General features: G+C 46.8%; 1 protein-coding gene across 2 annotated transcripts in view; it reads right to left on the bottom strand.

Moving 5' to 3' along the window:
• Positions 1-22,933, bottom strand: part of STRC (stereocilin) — a 146,630-nt gene that overhangs the window by 65,129 nt on the left and 58,568 nt on the right. For both annotated transcript variants that reach the window (XM_063925879.1, XM_063925880.1), the window contains exons 15-16: positions 19,596-19,634; positions 8,619-8,786 (exon numbers count right to left, since the gene is read on the bottom strand). In XM_063925879.1, the coding sequence (XP_063781949.1) occupies positions 8,619-8,786; positions 19,596-19,634 (207 nt within the window). The remainder of the gene's footprint in view (positions 1-8,618; positions 8,787-19,595; positions 19,635-22,933) is intronic.

Raw genomic sequence — 22,933 nt, 5'->3', positions numbered from 1 at the left:
AGACTAGAGAGTAGTAGAGAGTGACACTTGATTTACTAATTTTGGGGAGCATATTAGGAGTACTACTTGCTGATAGTGTGACCAGTGACCACCAGTTTAATTAATCCGTTCTCTGCCTGAAAAAAAACGATACACAGTGTGTCACAGTCACATACCATATCTGTGCTCAGCCTCAGTGTGCCCTCAGTGTGCTGCATCATCTATGTAATACTGTATATCTGACTGTGCTGAGTGCTCACTGCTCACACAGCTTAATTGTGGGGGAGACTGGGGAGCAGTTATAGCAGGATTACATATTTTTAACAGTGCACACTTTTGCTGCCAGAGTGCCACTGCCAGTGCCAGTGTGACTGACCAGTGACCACTGACCACCAGTATATTGTGATTGTCTGCCTGAAAAAGTTAAACACTCGTCGTGTGGTGTGTTTTTTTATTCTATAAACGCATTCTGCTGACTGACAGTGTCCAGCAGGTCCGTCATTATATAATATATACCTGTCCGGCTGCAGTAGTGATATATATATATATTTTTTATATCATTATCATCCAGTCTATATTAGCACTGCAGCAGACGCAGTACGGTAGTCCACGGCTGTAGCTACCTCTGTGTCGGCAGTCGCTCGTCCATCCATAATTGTATACCACCTACCCGTGGTGTTTTTTTCTTTTTTCTATCTTCTTGATACTAGTAGCTTACTTTAGGAGTCTGCAGTGCTGAGCTGACAGTGTCCAGCAGGTCCGTCATTATATAATATATACCTGTCCGGCTGCAGTAGTGATATATATATATATATATTTTTTATATCATTATCATCCAGTCTATATTAGCAGCAGACGCAGTACAGTAGTCCACGGCTGTAGCTACCTCTGTGTCGGCAGTCGCTCGTCCATCCATAATTGTATACCACCTACCCGTGGTGTTTTTTTCTTTTTTCTATCTTCTTGATACTAGTAGCTTACTTTAGGAGTCTGCAGTGCTGAGCTGACAGTGTCCAGCAGGTACGTCATTATATAATATATACCTGTCCGGCTGCAGTAGTGATATATATATATTTTATATCTCATTATCATCCAGTCTATATTAGCAGCAGACGCAGTACGGTAGTCCACGGCTGTAGCTACCTCTGTGTCGGCAGTCGCTCGTCCATCCATAATTGTATACCACCTACCCGTGGTGTTTTTTTCTTTTTTCTATCTTCTTGATACTAGTAGCTTACTTTAGAAGTCTGCAGTGCTGAGCTGACAGTGTCCAATATATACCTGTCCGGCTGCAGTAGTGATATATATATATTTTATATCTCATTATCATCCAGTCTATATTAGCAGCAGACGCAGTACGGTAGTCCACGGCTGTAGCTACCTCTGTGTCGGCAGTCGCTCGTCCATCCATAATTGTATACCACCTACCCGTGGTGTTTTTTTTTTTCTATCTTCTTGATACTACTAGTAGCTTACTTTAGGAGTCTGCAGTGCTGAGCTGACAGTGTCCAGCAGGTCCGTCATTATATAATATATACCTGTCCGGCTGCAGTAGTGATATATATATATTTTTTTTTATATCATTATCATCCAGTCTATATTAGCAGCAGACGCAGTACGGTAGTCCACGGCTGTAGCTACCTCTGTGTCGGCAGTCGCTCGTCAATCCATAAGTATACTAGTATCCATCCATCTCCATTGTTTACCTGAGGTGCCTTTTAGTTGTGCCTATTAAAATATGGAGAACAAAAATGTTGAGGTTCCAAAAATAGGGAAAGATCAAGATCGACTTCCACCTCGTGCTGAAGCTGCTGCCACTAGTCATGGCCGAGACGATGAAATGCCAGCAACGTCGTCTGCCTAGGCCGATGCCCAATGTCATAGTACAGAGCATGTAAAATCCAAAACACCAAATATCAGTAAAAAAAGGACTAAAAAATCTAAAATAAAATCGTCGGAGGAGAAGCGTAAACTTGCCAATATGCCATTTACCACACGGAGTGGCAAGGAACGGCTGAGGCCCTGGCCTATGTTCATGGCTAGTGGTTCAGCTTCACATGAGGATGGAAGCACTCAGCCTCTCGCTAGAAAAATGAAAAGACTCAAGCTGGCAAAAGCACAGCAAAGAACTGTGCGTTCTTCGAAATCACAAATCCACAAGGAGAGTCCAATTGTGTCGTTTGCGATGCCTGACCTTCCCAACACTGGACGTGAAGAGCATGCGCCTTCCACCATTTGCACGCCCCCTGCAAGTGCTGGAAGGAGCACCCGCAGTCCAGTTCCTGATAGTCAGATTGAAGATGTCAGTGTTGAAGTACACCAGGATGAGGAGGATATGGGTGTTGCTGGCGCTGCGGAGGAAATTGACCAGGAGGATTCTGATGGTGAGGTGGTTTGTTTAAGTCAGGCACCCGGGGAGACACCTGTTGTCCGTGGGAGGAATAGGGCCATTGACATGCCTGGTGAAAATACCAAAAAAATCAGCTCTTCGGTGTGGAAGTATTTCAACAGAAATGCGGACAACATTTGTCAAGCCGTGTGTTGCCTTTGTCAAGCTGTAATAAGTAGGGGTAAGGACGTTAACCACCTCGGAACATCCTCCCTTATACGTCACTTGCAGCGCATTCATCATAAGTCAGTGACAAGTTCAAAAACTTTGGGCGACAGCGGAAGCAGTCCACTGACCAGTAAATCCCTTCCTCTTGTAACCAAGCTCACGCAAACCACCCCACCAACTCCCTCAGTGTCAATTTCCTCCTTCCCCAGGAATGCCAATAGTCCTGCAGGCAATGTCACTGGCAATTCTGACGAGTCCTCTCCTGCCTGGGATTCCTCCGATGCATCCTTGCGTGTAACGCCTACTGCTGCTGGCGCTGCTGTTGTTGCTGCTGGGAGTCGATGGTCATCCCAGAGGGGAAGTCGTACTCGTAAGACCACTTTTACTACTTCCACCAAGCAATTGACTGTCCAACAGTCCTTTGCGAGGAAGATGAAATATCACAGCAGTCATCCTGCTGCAAAGTGGATAACTGAGGCCTTGGCATCCTGGGCGGTGAGAAACGTGGTTCCGGTATCCATCATTACTGCAGAGGCAACTAGAGACTTGTTGGAGGTACTGTGTCCCCGGTACCAAATACCATCTAGGTTCCATTTCTCTAGGCAGGCGATACCGAAAATGTACACAGACCTCAGAAAAAGACTCACCAGTGTCCTAAAAAATGCAGTTGTACCCAATGTCCACTTAACCACGGACATGTGGACAAGTGGAGCAGGGCAGGCTCAGGACTATATGACTGTGACAGCCCACTGGGTAGATGTATGGACTCCCGCCGCAAGAACAGCAGCGGCGGCACCAGTAGCAGCATCTCGCAAACGCCAACTCTTTCCTAGGCAGGCTACGCTTTGTATCACCGCTTTCCAGAATACGCACACAGCTAATAACCTCTTACGGCAACTGAGGAAGATCATCGCAGAATGGCTTACCCCAATTGGACTCTCCTGTGGATTTGTGGCATCGGACAACGCCAGCAATATTGTGTGTGCATTAAATATGGGCAAATTCCAGCACGTCCCATGTTTTGCACATACCTTGAATTTGGTGGTGCAGAATTATTTAAAAAACGAGAGGGGCGTGCAAGAGATGCTGTCGGTGGCCAGAAGAATTGCGGGCCACTTTCGGCGTACAGGCACCACGTACAGAAGACTGGAGCACCACCAAAAACGCCTGAACCTGCCCTGCCATCATCTGAAGCAAGAAGTGGTAACGAGGTGGAATTCAACCCTCTATATGCTTCAGAGGTTGGAGGAGCAGCAAAAGGCCATTCAAGCCTATACAACTGACCATGATATAGGAGGTGGAATGCACCTGTCTCAAGCGCAGTGGAGAATGATTTCAACGTTGTGCTAGGTTCTGCAACCTTTTGAACTTGCCACACGTGAAGTCAGTTGAGACACTGCCAGCCTGAGTCAGGTCATTCCCCTCATCAGGCTTTTGCAGAAGAAGCTGGAGACATTGAAGGAGGAGCTAACACAGAGCGATTCCGCTAGGCATGTGGGACTTGTGGATGGATCCCTTAATTCGCTTAACAAGGATTCACGGGTGGTCAATCTGTTGAAATCAGAGCACTACATTTTGGCCACCGTGCTCGATCCTAGATTTAAAACCTACCTTGGATCTCTCTTTCCGGCAGACACAAGTCTGCTGGGGTTCAAAGAACTGCTGGTGACAAAATTGTCAAGTCAAGCGGAACGCGACCTGTCAACATCTCCTCCTTCACATTCTCCCGCAACTGGGGGTGCGAGGAAAAGGCTCAGAATTCCGAGCCCACCCGCTGGCGGTGATGCAGGGCAGTCTGGAGCGACTGCTGATGCTGACATCTGGTCCGGACTGAAGGACCTGACAACGATTACGGACATGTCGTCTACTGTCACTGCATATGATTCTCTCCCCATTGAAAGAATGGTGGAGGATTATATGAGTGACCGCATCCAAGTAGGCACGTCAGACAGTCCGTACTTATACTGGCAGGAAAAAAAGGCAATTTGGAGGCCCTTGCACAAACTGGCTTTATTCTACCTAAGTTGCCCTCCCACAAGTGTGTACTCAGAAAGAGTGTTTAGTGCCGCCGCTCACCTTGTCAGCAATCGGCGTACGAGGTTACATCCAGAAAATGTGGAGAAGATGATGTTCATTAAAATGAATTATAATCAATTCCTCCGTGGAGACATTGACCAGCAGCAATTGCCTCCACAAAGTACACAGGGAGCTGAGATGGTGGATTCCAGTGGGGACGAATTGATAATCTGTGAGGAGGGGGATGTACACGGTGATATATCGGAGGATGATGATGAGGTGGACATCTTGCCTCTGTAGAGCCAGTTTGTGCAAGGAGAGATTAATTGCTTCTTTTTTGGTGGGGGTCCAAACCAACCCGTCATTTCAGTCACAGTCGTGTGGCAGACCCTGTCACTGAAATGATGGGTTGGTTAAAGTGTGCATGTCCTGTTTATACAACATAAGGGTGGGTGGGAGGGCCCAAGGACAATTCCATCTTGCACCTCTTTTTTCTTTCATTTTTCTTTGCGTCATGTGCTGTTTGGGGAGTGTTTTTTGGAAGGGCCATCCTGCGTGACACTGCAGTGCCACTCCTAGATGGGCCAGGTGTTTGTGTCGGCCACTAGGGTCGCTTAGCTTACTCACATAGCTACCTCATTGCGCCTCTTTTTTTCTTTGCGTCGTGCTGTTTGGGGAGTGTTTTTTGGAAGGGCCATCCTGCGTGACACTGCAGTGACACTCCTAGATGGGCCAGGTGTTTGAGTCGGCCACTAGGGTCGCTTAGCTTACTCACACAGCTACCTCATTGCGCCTCTTTTTTTCTTTGCGTCATGTGCTGTTTGGGGAGTGTTTTTTGGAAGGGCCATCCTGCGTGACACTGCAGTGCCACTCCTAGATGGGCCAGGTGTTTGTGTCGGCCACTAGGGTCGCTTAGCTTACTCACACAGCTACCTCATTGCGCCTCTTTTTTTCTTTGCGTCATGTGCTGTTTGGGGAGTGTTTTTTGGAAGGGCCATCCTGCGTGACACTGCAGTGCCACTCCTAGATGGGCCAGGTGTTTGTGTCGGCCACTAGGGTCGCTTAGCTTACTCACACAGCTACCTCATTGCGCCTCTTTTTTTCTTTGCGTCATGTGCTGTTTGGGGAGTGTTTTTTGGAAGGGCCATCCTGCGTGACACTGCAGTGCCACTCCTAGATGGGCCAGGTGTTTGTGTTGGCCACTAGGGTCGCTTAGCTTACTCACACAGCTACCTCATTGCGCCTCTTTTTTTCTTTGCGTCATGTGCTGTTTGGGGAGTGTTTTTTGGAAGGGCCATCCTGCGTGACACTGCAGTGCCACTCCTAGATGGGCCAGGTGTTTGTGTCGGCCACTAGGGTCGCTTAGCTTACTCACACAGCTACCTCATTGCGCCTCTTTTTTTCTTTGCGTCATGTGCTGTTTGGGGAGTGTTTTTGGAAGGGCCATCCTGCGTGACACTGCAGTGCCACTCCTAGATGGGCCAGGTGTTTGTGTCGGCCACTAGGGTCGCTTAGCTTACTCACACAGCTACCTCATTGCGCCTCTTTTTTTCTTTGCGTCATGTGCTGTTTGGGGAGTGTTTTTTGGAAGGGCCATCCTGCGTGACACTGCAGTGCCACTCCTAGATGGGCCAGGTGTTTGTGTCGGCCACTAGGGTCGCTTAGCTTACTCACACAGCTACCTCATTGCGCCTCTTTTTTTCTTTGCGTCATGTGCTGTTTGGGGAGTGTTTTTGGAAGGGCCATCCTGCGTGACACTGCAGTGCCACTCCTAGATGGGCCAGGTGTTTGTGTCGGCCACTAGGGTCGCTTAGCTTACTCACACAGCTACCTCATTGCGCCTCTTTTTTTCTTTGCGTCATGTGCTGTTTGGGGAGTGTTTTTTGGAAGGGCCATCCTGCGTGACACTGCAGTGCCACTCCTAGATGGGCCAGGTGTTTGTGTCGGCCACTAGGGTCGCTTAGCTTACTCACACAGCTACCTCATTGCGCCTCTTTTTTTCTTTGCGTCATGTGCTGTTTGGGGAGTGTTTTTGGAAGGGCCATCCTGCGTGACACTGCAGTGCCACTCCTAGATGGGCCAGGTGTTTGTGTCGGCCACTAGGGTCGCTTGGCTTACTCACACAGCTACCTCATTGCGCCTCTTTTTTTCTTTGCGTCATGTGCTGTTTGGGGAGTGTTTTTTGGAAGGGCCATCCTGCGTGACACTGCAGTGCCACTCCTAGATGGGCCAGGTGTTTGTGTCGGCCACTTGGGTCGCTTAGCTTAGCCATCCAGCGACCTCGGTGCAAATTTTAGTACTAAAAATAATATTGTGAGGTGTGAGGTGTTCAGAATAGACTGAAAATGAGTGTAAATTATGGTTATTGAGGTTAATAATACTTTGGGATCAAAATGACCCCCAAATTCTATGATTTAAGCTGTTTTTTAGGGTTTTTTGAAAAAAACACCCGAATCCAAAACACACCCGAATCCGACAAAAAAAATTCGGTGAGGTTTTGCCAAAACGCGTTCGAACCCAAAACACGGCCGCGGAACCGAACCCAAAACCAAAACACAAAACCCGAAAAATTTCCGGTGCTCATCACTAGTGTTTGACCCTGACCAAGTAGCTGCTTGGCAAAGCTGTAAAGCTGACACACCCAGAGCAGCCGCCCAGGAAACCGCCCAGCACTTCGTTTCCCTGCATTTGTTACTTAGTTAAGTACTGCATTGTTACTTGGTTAAGTACTGTTGTTCAGCCGTTGCTGGATTGTTTTAAGCTGTTTAGCTTGGTTTTCTGTTTTGTATGAGCTGGTGTGAATCTCACCACTCTCTGTGTATTTCCTTCTCTCGAAGTATGTCCGTCTCCTCGGGCACATTTTCTAGACTGAGTCTGGTAAAAGTGGCATAGAGGGAGGAGCCAGCACCACACTATTAAACTCTTAAAGTGCCCATGGCTACCAAGGGACCCGTCTATACCCCATGGTACTAATGTGGACCCCAGCATCCTCTATGGACTACGAGAAAAGGATTTACCGGTAGGTAATTAAAATCCTATTTTTGCCATTCCTAAATCGCTGAATGTCGCCCCCTGAAAGCTGGAATTACTTGCCACACCTGATATATCTATTGTATCTATTTACATAGATATCTCTATTGGGGGGGGGAGCTCAGGGGCTTGAGTGGAGGAACATATGAAGGGGCAGGTGAGAAGGGTGCAGGGCTGGCCCAGAGGAGTAACTAGCCACATGCAGTAGGACCTGGGTACAGGGAGTAGGAGGGTCATGGAGATAGGCGGAGATGGGCTGTGGGAAGGAAGGATGTGAAGCAGCCAGAAAGGGGAATGCCTCCATCCTGACAGTGCCCATGATAACCTTAGATTGCGGTTGCACTGTACCCCGTGACACAGTGCATTGACTGGTGCCTCTCAAATGTTTTAAGGGGGTGAGTCACCCCTTTGCCCCCCCCCCCCTCCACTCCCCCTGTCCTCATTCCGACACCTATGGACCGATCTACTGTAGTACACCTGACTGCATTGGATGGGCCAACATTTTTATGTTAATGTCCATGTTAATTGTAACACTTTACCAGAATTATTTTGACTATCAGTATTCTTAGTGTTTAGAGTGTGCATCTGCATTTATCTTTTTCCTGTGTGGTACTAGAAATTTCAGCATGGTAGAGCTTCTTATGTTTAAAAATAAGGTGTGCAGTCCAAGTCCACCACTTTTTATTTAAGTGCTCCTGATCTTTGCTTTACAAGGAATTATCTCATTATACCCAGTAAATCTCTTCCACTCCTGCATATTTCAGCTACTCCTTCTTGCCCTACGAACCCATGCTCGTCCAATCTAGGTTTACTTGGATTTGCAGAGAGAGACACATAGCAAGTCTAAACATAGTCCTGCCCTGCACTGAGGAGCATATGTTTTGTCACACTTTCCATAATACAGAACAAGAAAAGTGGAGCTATGCAATAATACATTCAAATACGCTTCATTAATGACACACTCTGAGCTGCATTCACTAAGGCCGATGAAGTATGGCCCTGTGTTGTATTTATGAGGCTGCGATAATCAGCATACCCGTAATGCCTGCATTAAACCCGCCTTCTGAGCAGATGTCATCAGAGACAGAGAAGGCCTCAGACATTGGCAAACTCTGGTTAGCAGAGAGGTGGGGAGAGAACGCAGGTGCTCCGGGCTGAGTACAGGAATTAGAGAGTGTAGTCCACAAATCACTCGCTCTGCAACCTATAACATAAAAGCATAAATAAGATAACTGCATTACATCACGATCATCATACCTTCTCTGCTACAGTCACTAAACTTTCCATGACCAATTACTTGCCTCTCATTAGCACATCACTACTATACCCATCAGAACTAGAAGAGAGCACACCTAGATTTTGTATTAGAAGATCAGCTATGACACATATAAATGACACAAGCTGCATGGATTCCGGCATTTTGACTGCATCCTGTTGCATGGCATCATTCCGTTTAGTTCAGGTTTGTTTTTGCCAGAGTCATCAGCTAAACCTATTCCATCTGAGTGATATTTGCCTGAATTTAGCTTTGGCTTTCTTATAGGTTTTAACCTGGACTCAGTTCAGTAATGCACATAAGAAGCTTGTTTTATGTCAGTTAATACATTAAGATTAAGGGGCAGAATTACTATATGCTGGTTTTCCAAAATTACAGATCTCAGGTGGTTTTGTCCAGTGGATAAACAGCGACAATGGAGGTATATCTGTGTTGTGCGCATAGTGAAAACTACAGGAATGCAGCAACATAATACCCCTTTCACATCGCACAAATAACCCGGTATCGACCTGGCATATTGCCAAGTCGATACGGGTCAATGTGTGCAATATGAAAGGGGCCATGCCCGAATTCCCGTGTCGCCTGACCCAGTAATTCAACCCGGGTAATAAGAAGGGTTATTCCAGGGTTGAATACCGGGTCAGGCGCAGTGTGAATGGGTTACCGGGTCAATGCGACCCGGTACCCATTCACAGCATAGGGCGAGGCAGCGCGGAGATGAGCTCATCTCCCAGCGCCGCCTCCACCCCCGCCCCCGCTGCCGGCTCCGCCCCCCGCCGCTATGGCAACCGACCTGACAAATTGCTGGGTAAGGAAGCCAGCACTAGTCTCCAATGCCGGATCCCACCCGGGAAGGACCCGTTTCCAATTCCCGGGTGGGATCCGGCATTGGAGATGTGAAAGCGGTATGTCTAACTGCAAGGAAACAAGCAAGATAACAAAAGCAGGGCAAGTCCAGTCTGTCAGTAGCTTTATTCAAGACACTCCTGTGTTAATTTACAGTACATATACCAAGACAGTAACCATAACCAAATTTATAGCTTTAAAAAATGTTATCCCATTTACCAGGTGTACTGTAACATGGGGATGCGTTTAATATCCCGATTATTGGGATGCCGGTGGTCATGTGACCGACACCGGAATCCCAACACCACTCAAGAGACCGTTGCCGGATCACCGACAGCCAACATCCCAACAGTGGGGGTTGGGTTTAGGGCAGGTTGGGGTTAGGCACTTGGGGGGGGTTAGCCCTAGCCGCCACCCCCAGAAGTTTAGCCGTAGCTGACACCCCAGTAAAGGGGACGGGAATGGGGAGGTGGAAATACTTCCCCCCTCCGATGTTGGGATCTTCAATGTCGTGAAGCCGGAATATAGTATGTATTCCATCACATGGAACTAGGGAAGCCAATCCTGGTCCATTTTTTTCAATCCCGGGTATCGGGATTGAAAATGGCCAATCCCGGGATTGACTTTTAGCTATGTGGCAGCCCCCTCGCCCCACCCCGCCCCGCCTGCCCCGCACACATAACTCACCATATACCGGGGGCGGGCGGGTGGGGAACAACCTCTGATCGCTGCTGGCGGCTCCCAGCAGCGGCTGACAGCGCAGCGTGACCTCGGCTGGGGAGCCGGAAGAAGGAAGCCGGCCAGCGTCTGAGCATCCTGTGGACGCTCAACGCTGATCCCTCAATCCCTGGGATTGGAGCTTCCAATCCCAGGATTGAATCCCGGCCATTTTGGCCCTAAATCCCGGAATCCTGCCGACACCGATCCCGGGATTGGCCACCATACATGGAACCTTTTGCACACTGAGGAGTTCACGCTGAATCGGATGGAGCGTACATCTAAATTGTTAGCATAAAGTGCACCCCAAAAATGCAAAGTCTAGTTAACTTGCAGATCATGTACTCACTGTCTGGGCCGAGTGTTTTTGTGAATCCGTTAACCCTGGACCAACCAAAGGTGTAGGTGCTGGGGTATGATGAAAGCAGGGAGGACGAAGAAAGTTCCGTTTCATATATTTATTAAAGGCAACAATTCCAGTAAGGAGTTAAATGACAAATTATTAATCACCATATATATTTATATATATATATATATATATATATATATATATATACTGACGTATTGCAAAGAATGGTGTAATGATAAGCAGGAACAGTCTTAAAGATGCATTGAAGAAATGTTCATAGAACTGAGTTTTTAAACAGTCTTGTGAATGAATGACGAATTGTCCAAATGAAGCAATGATTGGTGCCAAACTGTACGGAGTGTTAACTGGATATTGCAGACATAAATTAATAACTGTGGAGACCTGTACTGAAGCTTAAAGATTAAACTGAAAGGCTGTAAAGAATTGCCCTTGATTGCAGCAACAATGAAAATACAATACTGAATGGGTTACTTGCGAGTTCAGAAGATAACACAGCACTGTGAAACTGCAGCAGACAACAATGGTGATGAATGGGTTAAGTTTAGAGCTGAACAAACGAGCACCTGAATTTAGTGGAATCCTCCAAAGGCTGTGTGATTGAAGCAGGCTGACAGGGTAACCTCTTACAAGACTCTGGAAATCCACTTGTTTGCCACTGGGAGAGCGACTAACTGACAGCACAGCAGGGAGTTTGGTGGATCTTTTGCAGTGAAGGCTGCAGGCAGACCTCTGGGAGCGGAAGCAATATCTGGACCACGGGAATCACACGGGAATGCGCGTAGAGAGCACAGAGCTAGGGCATAGAGTAGATACAACAAAGCACTGGCTCAGAGTAACATAATCCCAGCCTACTTAAAGGCAGCACAAGCACGGGATTGGCTAACACTTACCCACAGGTGTTTCACAAGTGCTCTCTGGTGCTCATTTGGTCTCCAACATGGCCGCCTCCTATACTGCAGACACACAGCGGTGCCTTTGGCCATTTGGTCCCCGCACTCCCAGAACCTGCATCACCTGTGCCACTGACCACGCCGCGTCCCCACACGGCCGCACAGCACCGCGAGCAACTGCACCGGCAACGGATGGACCCCAAAACCCGCAGAGGTGAGAGATCGGTTCGTGACAGTACACCCCCTTTAAGGGTGGACTCCGGACACCTTTGAGCTTTGCCAGGATTCTTGGAATAGAATTTCTGTACCAGTCTTGGAGCATGAACATCTTCGGCAAAAACCCAGGACCTCTCCTCCGGACCATAACCCTTTCAATCGACCAAAAACTGCAGACGTCCATATCGGCGACGTGAGTCCACAATCTCCTTAACCTCAAATTCCTCATCCTGCAAAGAGTGAACTTTAGGAGGTTTGGACAGGGTAGTACGAAACTTATTGAGAATCAAAGGTTTCAACAACGATGTATGAAAGGCGTTAGGAATTTTCAAAGACGGTGGCAACTTGACTTTGTATGACACAGGATTGAGTACCTTTACAATGGGAAATGGACCAATAAACTTGGGAGCAAACTTCTGAGAAGGAACTTTGAATTTAAGATTGCGAGTAGAAATCCAAACTTGGTCTTCTACCTTGTAGTTTGGTACAGCCTAACGTTTTCTATCTGCGAAAGATTTATAACGAGCAGAAGATTTAATCAACGACTTGCGCACACAACTCCAGATTTTAGACAAACGTTGAAGCTCTTGATCTGCTGCTGGAACATCTAGGGCTGGCAACGGATGGAACTCCGGCACACGAGGATGAAAACCAAAGTTAGTATAAAACGGCGTAGATTCTGAAGACGAATGAAAGAGATTATTATGAGCGAATTCTGCCAATGGAAGGTAGTCAACCCAATCATCCTGTGAGGAAGATATGTATAACCGGAGAAAGGTTTCAAGATCTTGATTTACTCTCTCAGTTTGTCCATCTGTCTGGGGATGATATGCCGAAGAAAAATTCAACTTAATGTTTAAAGATGAACAAAGCGACCTCCAAAACTTGGCTGCAAACTGTGTTCCCCGATCAGAGATGATCTCTCGGGGAAGGCCATGCAACTTGAAGATCTCATAAATGAACAATCTGGCTAGTGAAGGGGCTGATGGTAATCCAATTAATGGAATAAAATGCGCCATTTTCGAAAATCAATCCACTATCACCCAAATGGTATTCCGCCCTTTTTATGGAGGTAAATCGGTCACGAAGTCAATTGAGATATGAGTCCACGGTTGTTTGGGTATAGATAATGGATGTAACAAACCTGGCGGAGAACCCCTTGGACTCTTATGTTGGGCACATTTAGGACATGCTGCTATAAACTCTTGAACATCGGCTTTAAGACGTGGCCACCAGTAAGACTGTTGAATAAATTTGAGAGTCTTTAGTACCCCAGGATGACCCATGAAGGATGAAGAGTGAGCCCAAGTAAGCAGTCATTTTCGAAGATTTGTGGCGACAAAGGTTTTGCCAGGCGGAGGAACCGGGACCGGAGGAGTTCGAGTCATTAAAAAGGACGTAGGACTCACAATGGCTTGATTCGTGGTAGCATCATTTAATTCAGAAGAATTGAAGGACCGAGAAAGGGCATCTGCTTTTTTGTTCTGAGACCCTGGACAATAGGTGAGTTTAAAATTAAATCAGGTGAAGAAAAGAGCCCATCGAGCTTGTCGTGGATTCAAACACTGAGCCGACTGCAGATATAGAAGATTCTTATGATCAGTATATACTGTAATGGGGTGTTGTGCTCCCTCTAGAAGGTATCTCCACTCCTCAAATGCCAATTTGATGGCAAGTAATTCCTGCTCCCCAATTGCATAATTACGTTCGGCCGGTAGGAACTTACGGGAGAAATATCCGCAGAGATGGACTTTTTTATCTTCAAGTCTTGTGACAACACAGCTCCCACTGCTTCTGTAGATGCGTCCACCTCCAGTAGAAAGGGACGGTTCAAATCTGGCTGTCGAAGAATGGGGGCTGACACAAAGGCTTGTTTTAAATCAGAGAAGGCTTTGATTGCTTCAGAAGACCAGTTCATAGGATTTGCTCCCTTGCGAGTCAGGGCTGTGATGGGAGCGGCCGAAATAGGGTAAAAAATACCCAAAGGTATTCGGCGGCTGTGAGGCGAGTTGCTTGGCTAAGCAGCAGCCAATATTACGGGGAAGTCACTCCCTAAAGGAAAGCTGCAAGAAAGAAGGAGGCTGCGCTGTGATGGGAGCGGCCAACGTAGAGTAATTCTTAATGAATTTCCTATAAAAATGAGCAAAGCCAAGGAATCGCTGAATCCCCTTGAGAGTCTTAGGAGTGGACCAGTCTCGGATAGCTTGTACCTTTACAGGATCCATACATAGCTCTGATCCGGAAATGATGTAACCAAGGAACGGTATAGAAGATACTTCAAAAGTACACTTCTCCAACTTACAATATAGTCGATTTTTCCTCAGACGTGTCAGTACCTCTTTAACTTGTTGACGGTGAGACTTCAGATCCTTGGAGAATATAAAGATGTTATCCAAGTACACTACTAAACACTTGTAGAGAAGATCACAAAAAAGTTCATTCACATAGCTTTGGAAAACTGCAGGCGCATTACAAAGACCAAAAGGCATTACAAGGTATTCGTAATGCCCATCCCGGGTATTAAAGGCAGTCTTCCATTCGTCCCCTGCACGGATGCGGATTAAATTGTAGGACCCACGAAGATCTAATTTTGTAAACACAGTAGCTCCCTTTACCCGGTCAAATAATTCTGGAATTAACGGCAATGGGTACTTGTTTTTCACAGTGATCTCATTAAGTCCGCGATAATCTATGCATGGTCGTAAACCACCATCTTTCTTCTTAACGAAGAAGAATCCGGCTCCTGCAGGTGAAGAAGATGGTCTAATAAATCCTTTGGTTAAATTCTCTTGTATATAATCAGACATAGTTTGAGTCTCTGGGATGGACAGCGGATACATTCGCCCCCTAGGAGGTGTTTTGCCCGGCACCAAAACGATTGGGCAGTCCCATTCCTGATGAGAGGGTAAGGAGTCTGGGTATCCGTTCACATGGTCGACCATGTTATGGTCGACAGTCATTAGGTCGACCACTATTGGTCGACATTGACATGGTCGACATTGACACATGGTCGACACATGAAAATGGTCGACACATGAAATGTCGACACATGAAAGGTCGACATGAGTTTTTTATCTTTTTTTTCTTTTGGGGAACTTTTCCATACTTTACGATCCACATGGACTACGATTGGAACGGTAAAGTGTGCCGAGCGAAGCGAAGGCACCATGCCCGAAGCATGGCGAGCGAAGCGAGCCATGCGAGGGGACGCGGTGCACTAATTGGGGTTCCCAGTCACTTTACGCAAAAAACGACACAAAAAAAGTTAAAAAACTCATGTCGACCTTTTCATATGTCGACCTTTCATGTGTCGACCATTTTCATGTGTCGACCATGTGTCCATGTCGACCATGTCAATGTAGACCAATAGTGGTCGACCTAATGACTGTCGACCATAACATGGTCGACCATTCATACCGGAACCAGGAGTCTGCCGCTTGTTTACTGAAGACATCCACAAAAGATTGATAGACTGAGGGTAACTCGGGAAAACTAACTGACCGGAGGGGTATAATTGAAGCTAAACAGTCCTTGGTACAAGATTCACCCCACGAAAGAATTTCCATGGTTTGCCAATTAAATTGTGGATTATGTTTCTGTAGCCAAGGTAATCCAAGTATCACATCATGAGAGGCTTTGGGAATCACGAGGAAGGAAATATATTCGGAATGGAGCACACCTACTGTCATCTTGAGACATACGGTTCGAAGAGTAATTATACCGTCTGGAATTCGACTTCCATCCACTGCTGTAACAGCAACTGCTACTTCCAGAGGCATGGTTTGAACTTTAGATTGTATGACAAAGGCTAAGGTGATGAAGTTCTCGGCTGCACCGGAATCTAGGAGAGCTGAAACTTTAACTGTAGAACTCGGAACTTCTAAACGAATAGGCAAAGTCGGCTCTTTCCCGGAACGTGATTCCAAAGTAACTCCTAGCTTAACCTCTCTTGAATAAGCTAGGAGCGAGAGTTTCCCGGCTGGAGTTTGCAAGACTTAACTAAATGTTCGGAGGACCCGCAGTACATGCAGAGGTTACCCTGTCGACGACAAATTCGTTCCTCCTCTGTGAGGCGAGAGCGCCCGATCTGCATAGGTTCTTCTGTCGTTACAGGAGACTGAGATGAAGAATCTTGTCGTGGTCTAGGACGATAGCGCGGACTAGATCGCTCTGCCTTGGATTTCTCTAAACATCGCTCTCCGTAGCGTAGATCGAGTTTATTACAGATAGAAATCAATTCATCCAGCTTAGTTGGCACATCACGAATGGTTAAATCATCCTTGATTTTTTCTGAAAGTCCATTCCAAAACGCTGCGACCAGGGCCTCCTCATTCCAGTTTAACTCTGAAGACAATGTGCGAAACTGAATAATATATTGACTGACAGGACGTAAACCTTGACGTAGACGGAGAATCTCCAAAGATGCTGAGGTGGTTCTGCCTGGTTCATAGAAGATTTTCCGGAAGGATGATACGAACTCTTTATAATTAGAGAGAATAGGATCTCCCCTCTCCCACAGTGGCGACGCCCACTCCAAGGCCTGACTGGACAGGAGGGCAATAATATATGCGATCTTAGAATGGGCTGATGGAAAACTAGCGGACAACAGTTCGAACTTGATCTCGCATTGGTTCAGAAATCCTCTGCAAAGCTTTGGGGTCCCCTCAAACTTACTTGGCGAGGGTAACTGCAAACGGGACATAGGCAACGTCACAGGAGAAACCGTTGTGGTAGCCGAAACTTGGAACTTGGACTTGAGGTGTCTTTATAGCCATATGAAGAACTTCCAAACGATCTGCCATAGTTTGCATAAACTGAACTATTTGTGTCTGTATAGACTCCTGATTTTCCAGACAGGAAAGGATGTTTGTCGTAGCACCGCCTCCTGCAAATTGGTCACCCGACGGATCCATTTGGCCAGTGCTTACTGTCAGGGCCGTGTGTTTTTGTGAATCCGTTAACCCTGGACCAACCAAAGGTGTAGGTGCTGGGGTATGATGAAAGCAGGGAGGACGAAGAAAGTTCCGTTTCATATATTTATTAAAGGCAACAATTCCAGTAAGGAGTTAAATGACAAATTATTAATCACCATATATATATATATATATATATATATATATATATAAACTGACGTATTGCAAAGAATGGTGTAATGATAAGCAGGAACAGTCTTAAAGATGCATTGAAGAAATGTTCATAGAACTGAGTTTTTAAACAGTCTTGTGAATGAATGACGAATTGTCCAAATGAAGCAATGATTGGTGCCAAACTGTAAGGAGTGTTAACTGGATATTGCAGACATAAATGAATAACTGTGGAGACCTGTACTGAAGCTTAAAGATTAAACTGAAAGGCTGTAAAGAATTGTCCTTGATTGCAGCAACAATGAAAATACAATACTGAATGGGTTACTTGCGAGTTCAGAAGATAACACAGCACTGTGAAACTGCAGCAGACGACAATGGTGATGAATGGGTTAAGTTTAGAGCTGAACAAACGAGCACCTGAATTTAGTGGAATCCTCCAAAGTCTGTGTGATTGAAGCAGGCTGACAGGGTAACCTCTTACAAGACTCTGAAAATCCACTTGTTTGCCACTGGGAGAGCGATTAACTGACAGCACAGCAGGGAGTTTGGTGGATCTTTTGCAGTGAAGGCTGCAGGCAGACCTCTGGGAGCGATATCTGGACCACGGGAATCACATGGGAATGCATGGAGAGAGCACAGAGCTAGGGCATAGAGTAGATACAACAAAGCACTGGCTCAGAGTAACATAATCCCAGCCTACTTAAAGGCAGCACAAGCACGGGATTGGCTAACACTTACCCACAGGTGTTTCACAAGTGCTCTCTGGTGCTCATTTGGTCTCCAACATGGCCGCCTCCTATACTGCAGACACACAGCGGTGCCTTTGGCCATTTGGTCCCCGCACTCCCAGCTCCCAGAACCTGCATCACCTGTGCCACTGACCACGCCGCGTCCCCACATGGCCGCACAGCACCGCGAGCAACTGCACCGGCAACGGATGTACCCCAGAACCCGCAGAGGTGAGAGATCGGGTTGTGACACTCAAGTTGCATCCAGCTCAGCTAGGGCATAATACATGCTTTATCCTTGAAGAGAACCATAGTATATCTCCTGGTTTACACATGATTAGGTTAGGATCCTGGCAGGCTAGATCCCAGCTGTCAAAATGATGACTGCCGGCGAGGTAAGCCGTGGGAGAGGGCTTATGTTAGATATAGCCTACGGGAAGAGGGTTAGGCTGTGGGAAGGGGATAGGTTTAGGCTGTAGGGAGAGGGGGTTAGGCACCCCCAGGGAGGGTTAGGCTGCGTGGGGGGGGGGATAAGCACCACTGGGGAGGGTTACAGTTAGGCTGCGGGGGAAGGGAGGGTTACAGCATCCCACCCGCCGGCCTTTTAGCCCCAACCCGGTTTACACCAGGAGGTTTGGCTGCACAGTGGTAGTAGTAACTAAAATTACAGTACACAATACAATATAATACGTAACTGGATGGTCAGGTGCAATTAATAACTATCAAATTCAAACCAACATATACATTTGTTAACTTCCTATTTAAAAGATGAAATGAAAATATGTTTTATTGCTGTAAGACCAATTGTAATTATCACTGACTGTATTCATTTAAATTACATCAGCTGCATTATTATTATTATTATTATTATTATTATTGTATTAGCATAAATGGGAAGGATTCAAACGCAACCAACCAATCAGAAACGAATGTCATCATCAGTTTGCATTTTCAACCAGGGAGTCAGCATCCACAAGTGATCCCAAAACAGGCACATATGAATCTTTCTTGTTGTCAGCATGGGAAGTATTTTGTGTAAGCATGTCTTACTGCACTTTGGGCCTGAATCAGAGATGTACGCAAATGCTGCCAATTTCTAGTCATCATCCGTGTGAAAATATGCAGATGTTGCTGCCAGCTGGATTCTCATTGAGACGCCCACGGCAGCTTTGCAAATCTCAGCATCTGCGTACGAAGACGCAGCATCCATTGCAGATCAATTGATTTCTGACTAAATAGCCGTATGGTCGCGCAGCATGGCAGCAGAAAGTAAGATGCAAGACACATAGTAACTGCATAAAGGATCCCAGTGGCAGACATGCCCCCAAAACAGTAGTGACATGCCTGCAATTTTGTCACTTCCCATTACCTCCCCCAGACAGTCCCTGTCAAACACTTTGCAAATATATTCTTACTGAGTCCTCCATTGCTAATCAATCGTCATAGATGCGCAGTGCGGCTCTGATGTATGTGCAGTACAAAAACAAAAAATGCTCAATGTGCAAACATCAGCCTTGCATCCACCTCTAAATAAGGACCACGGCCCCCAAACCCATCATATGTGGCTCAGCTGAGGAGGTGCCTAGGACACACTCTCATTAGGCATGGTTATTATGGCGGCTTATTGTGTAGTGTCTCTGGAAGTCCAGTCATATTTAGTATATTTTTATATTGTCTTACTCTGGTAAAAACCTATATATCTTATTTTTTTAATGCAGTTTTCCCTTATAGATGAAATCAATCATTTTATATTAGGTGGATCCTCTATGACTATTACCCAGTGTTACTCCATCCCTCAGACACACATTCTATACATACTTTGCTAAATCAGCCCTAAGCGGCCCTACTTACACACATATAAAGTCTGAACATTGCATACTTACATTTGATTGTGTGGTGGTGTATGTGAGCAGTAACAAGGCCTGGAAGGGATGAGAATGAAAACAGTTATTTCATTAATGTGACATAACAGATAACAAGCAAACACTGTAACTGAGCCATGTTGTATAACCTCTGAGAAGTATGCGCCGTGTGACCCCAGTGTAAATGATTTGCTTGTTTTCCTTTGGTAGTTTTTCAATCACATTTCAATGTTATGAGCAAACAGACAATTAGGACTCCTAATGGAGCAGAAGCGAAACCAGTACTTTGTGGGCCCTATAGCAACATATTGAAGGGGCCCCTGCCCCAATGCTTCTAGAGAGATACAATGGTCCCAGTTCATATTATGCCATATTACAGTGCCCCCTGTTCATACTGTGCCACATTAGAGTGCCCTCCAGTTCAAATGATGCCATGTTACAGTGCCCCAGTTCTTATTATGTAACATTATAATAAGAATTTACTTACCGATAATTCTATTTCTCGTAGTCCGTAGTGGATGCTGGGGACTCCGTCAGGACCATGGGGATTAGCGGCTCCGCAGGAGACAGGGCACAAAAGTAAAAGCTTTAGGATCAGGTGGTGTGCACTGGCTCCTCCCCCTATGACCCTCCTCCAAGCCTCAGTTAGGATACTGTGCCCGGACGAGCGTACACACTAAGGAAGGATTTTGAATCCCGGGTAAGACTCATACCAGCCACACCAATCACACTGTACAACCTGTGATCTGAACCCAGTTAACAGCATGATAACAGCGGAGCCTCTGAAAAGATGGCTCACAACAATAATAACCCGATTTTTGTAACAATAACTATGTACAAGTATTGCAGACAATCCGCACTTGGGATGGGCGCCCAGCATCCACTACGGACTACGAGAAATAGAATTATCGGTAAGTAAATTCTTATTTTCTCTGACGTCCTAAGTGGATGCTGGGGACTCCGTCAGGACCATGGGGATTATACCAAAGCTCCCAAACGGGCGGGAGAGTGCGGATGACTCTGCAGCACCGAATGAGAGAACTCCAGGTCCTCCTCAGCCAGGGTGTGCCCCTGACCAAGTAGCAGCTCGGCAAAGTTGTAAAGCCGAGACCCCTCGGGCAGCCGCCCAAGATGAGCCCACCTTCCTTGTGGAATGGGCATTTACATATTTTGGCTGTGGCAGGCCTGCCACAGAATGTGCAAGCTGAATTGTACTACACATCCAACTAGCAATCGTCTGCTTAGAAGCAAGAGCACCCAGTTTTTTGGGTGCCTACAGGATAACAGCAAGTCAGTTTTCCTGACTCCAGCCGTCCTGGAACCTATATTTTCAGGGCCCTGACAACATCCAGCAACTTGGAGTTCTCCAAGTCCCTAGTAGCCGCAGGTACCACAATAAGCTGGTGCAGGTGAAACGCTGACACCACCTTAGGGAGAAACTGGGGACGAGTCCGCAGCTCTGCCCTGTCCGAATGGACAATCAGATATGGGCTTTGTGAGACAAAGCCGCCAATTCTGACACTCGCCTGGCCGAGGCCAGGGCCAACAGCATGGTCACTTTCCATGTGAGATATTTCAAATCCACAGATTTGAGCGGTTTAAACCAATGTGATTTGAGGAATCCCAGAACTACGTTGAGATCCCACAGTGCCACTGGAGGCACAAAAGGGGGTTGTATATGCAGTACTCCCTTGACAAACTTCTGGACTTCAGGAACTGAAGCCAATCTTTTCTGGAAGAAAATTGACAGGGACGAAATTTGAACCCTAATGGACCCCAATTTGAGGCCCATAGACACTCCTGTTTGCAGGAAATGCAGGAATCGACCGAGTTGAAATTTCTTCGTGGGGCCTTCCTGGCCTCACACCACGCAACATATTTTCGCCACATGTGGTGATAATGTTGTGCGGTCACCTCCTTCCTGGCTTTGACCAGGGTAGGAATGACCTCTTCCGGAATGCCTTTTTCCCTTAGGATCCGGCGTTCCACCGCCATGCCGTCAAACGCAGCCGCGGTAAGTCTTGGAACAGACATGGTACTTGCTGAAGCAAGTCCCTTCTTAGCGGCAGAGGCCATGAGTCCTCTGTGAGCATTTCTTGAAGTTCCGGGTACCAAGTCCTTCTTGGCCAATCCGGAGCCACGAGTATAGTTCTTACTCCTCTACGTCTTATAATTCTCAGTACCTTGGGTATGAGAAGCAGAGGAGGGAACACATACACCGACTGGTACACACACGGTGTTACCAGAACGTCCACAGCTATTGCCTGAGGGTCTCTTGACCTGGCGCAATACCTGTCCAGTTTTTTGTTCAGGCGGGACGCCATCATGTCCACCTTTGGTCTTTCCCAACGGTTTACAATCATGTGGAAGACTTCCCGATGAAGTCCCCACTCTCCCGGGTGGAGGTCGTGCCTGCTGAGGAAGTCTGCTTCCCAGTTTGTCCACTCCCGGAATGAACACTGCTGACAGTGTTATCACATGATTTTCCGCCCAGCGAAGAATCCTTGCAGTTTCTGCCATTGCCCTCCTGCTTCTTGTGCCGCCCTGTCTGTTTACGTGGGCGACTGCCGTGATGTTGTCCCACTGGATCAATACCGGCTGACCTTGAAGCAGAGGTCTTGCTAAGCTTTGAGCATTGTAAATTGCCCTTAGCTCCAGTATATTTATGTGGAGAGAAGTCTCCAGACTATATCACACTCCCTGGAAATTTTTTTTTCCTTGTGTGACTGCTCCCCAGCCTCTCAGGCTGGCATCCGTGGTCACCAGGACCCAGTCCTGAATGCCGAATCTGCGGCCCTTTAATAGATGAGCACTCTGCAGCCACCGCAGAAGAAACACCCTTGTCCTTGGAGACAGGGTTATCCGCTGATGCATCTGAAGATGCGATCCGGACCATTTTTCCAGCAGATCCCACTGAAAAGTTCTTGCGTGAAATCTGCCGAATGGAATCGCTTCGTAAGAAGCCACCATTTTTCCCAGGACCCTTGTGCAATGATGCACTGACACTTTTCCTGGTTTTAGGAGGTTCCTGACTAGCTCGGATAACTCCCTGGCTTTCTTCTCCGGGAGAAACACCCTTTTCTGGACTGTGTCCAGAATCATCCCTAGGAACAGCAGACGTGTCGTCGGAAACAGCTGCGATTTTGGAATATTTAGAATCCACCCGTGCTGTCGTAGAACTACTTGAGATAGTGCTACTCCGACCTCCAACTGTTCTCTGGACCTTGCCCTTATCAGGAGATCGTCCATTTTCTTTGAAGAAGAATCATCTTTTCGGTCATTACCTTGGTAAAGACCCGGGGTGCCGTGGACAATCCAAACGGCAGCGTCTGAAACTGATAGTGACAGTTCTGTACCAT

This window comes from Pseudophryne corroboree, chromosome 6 (assembly GCF_028390025.1).
Source record: "Pseudophryne corroboree isolate aPseCor3 chromosome 6, aPseCor3.hap2, whole genome shotgun sequence".
Taxonomy (NCBI): Eukaryota; Metazoa; Chordata; class Amphibia; order Anura; family Myobatrachidae; genus Pseudophryne; species Pseudophryne corroboree.
This window is presented reverse-complemented; position numbering and strand designations above follow the sequence as displayed.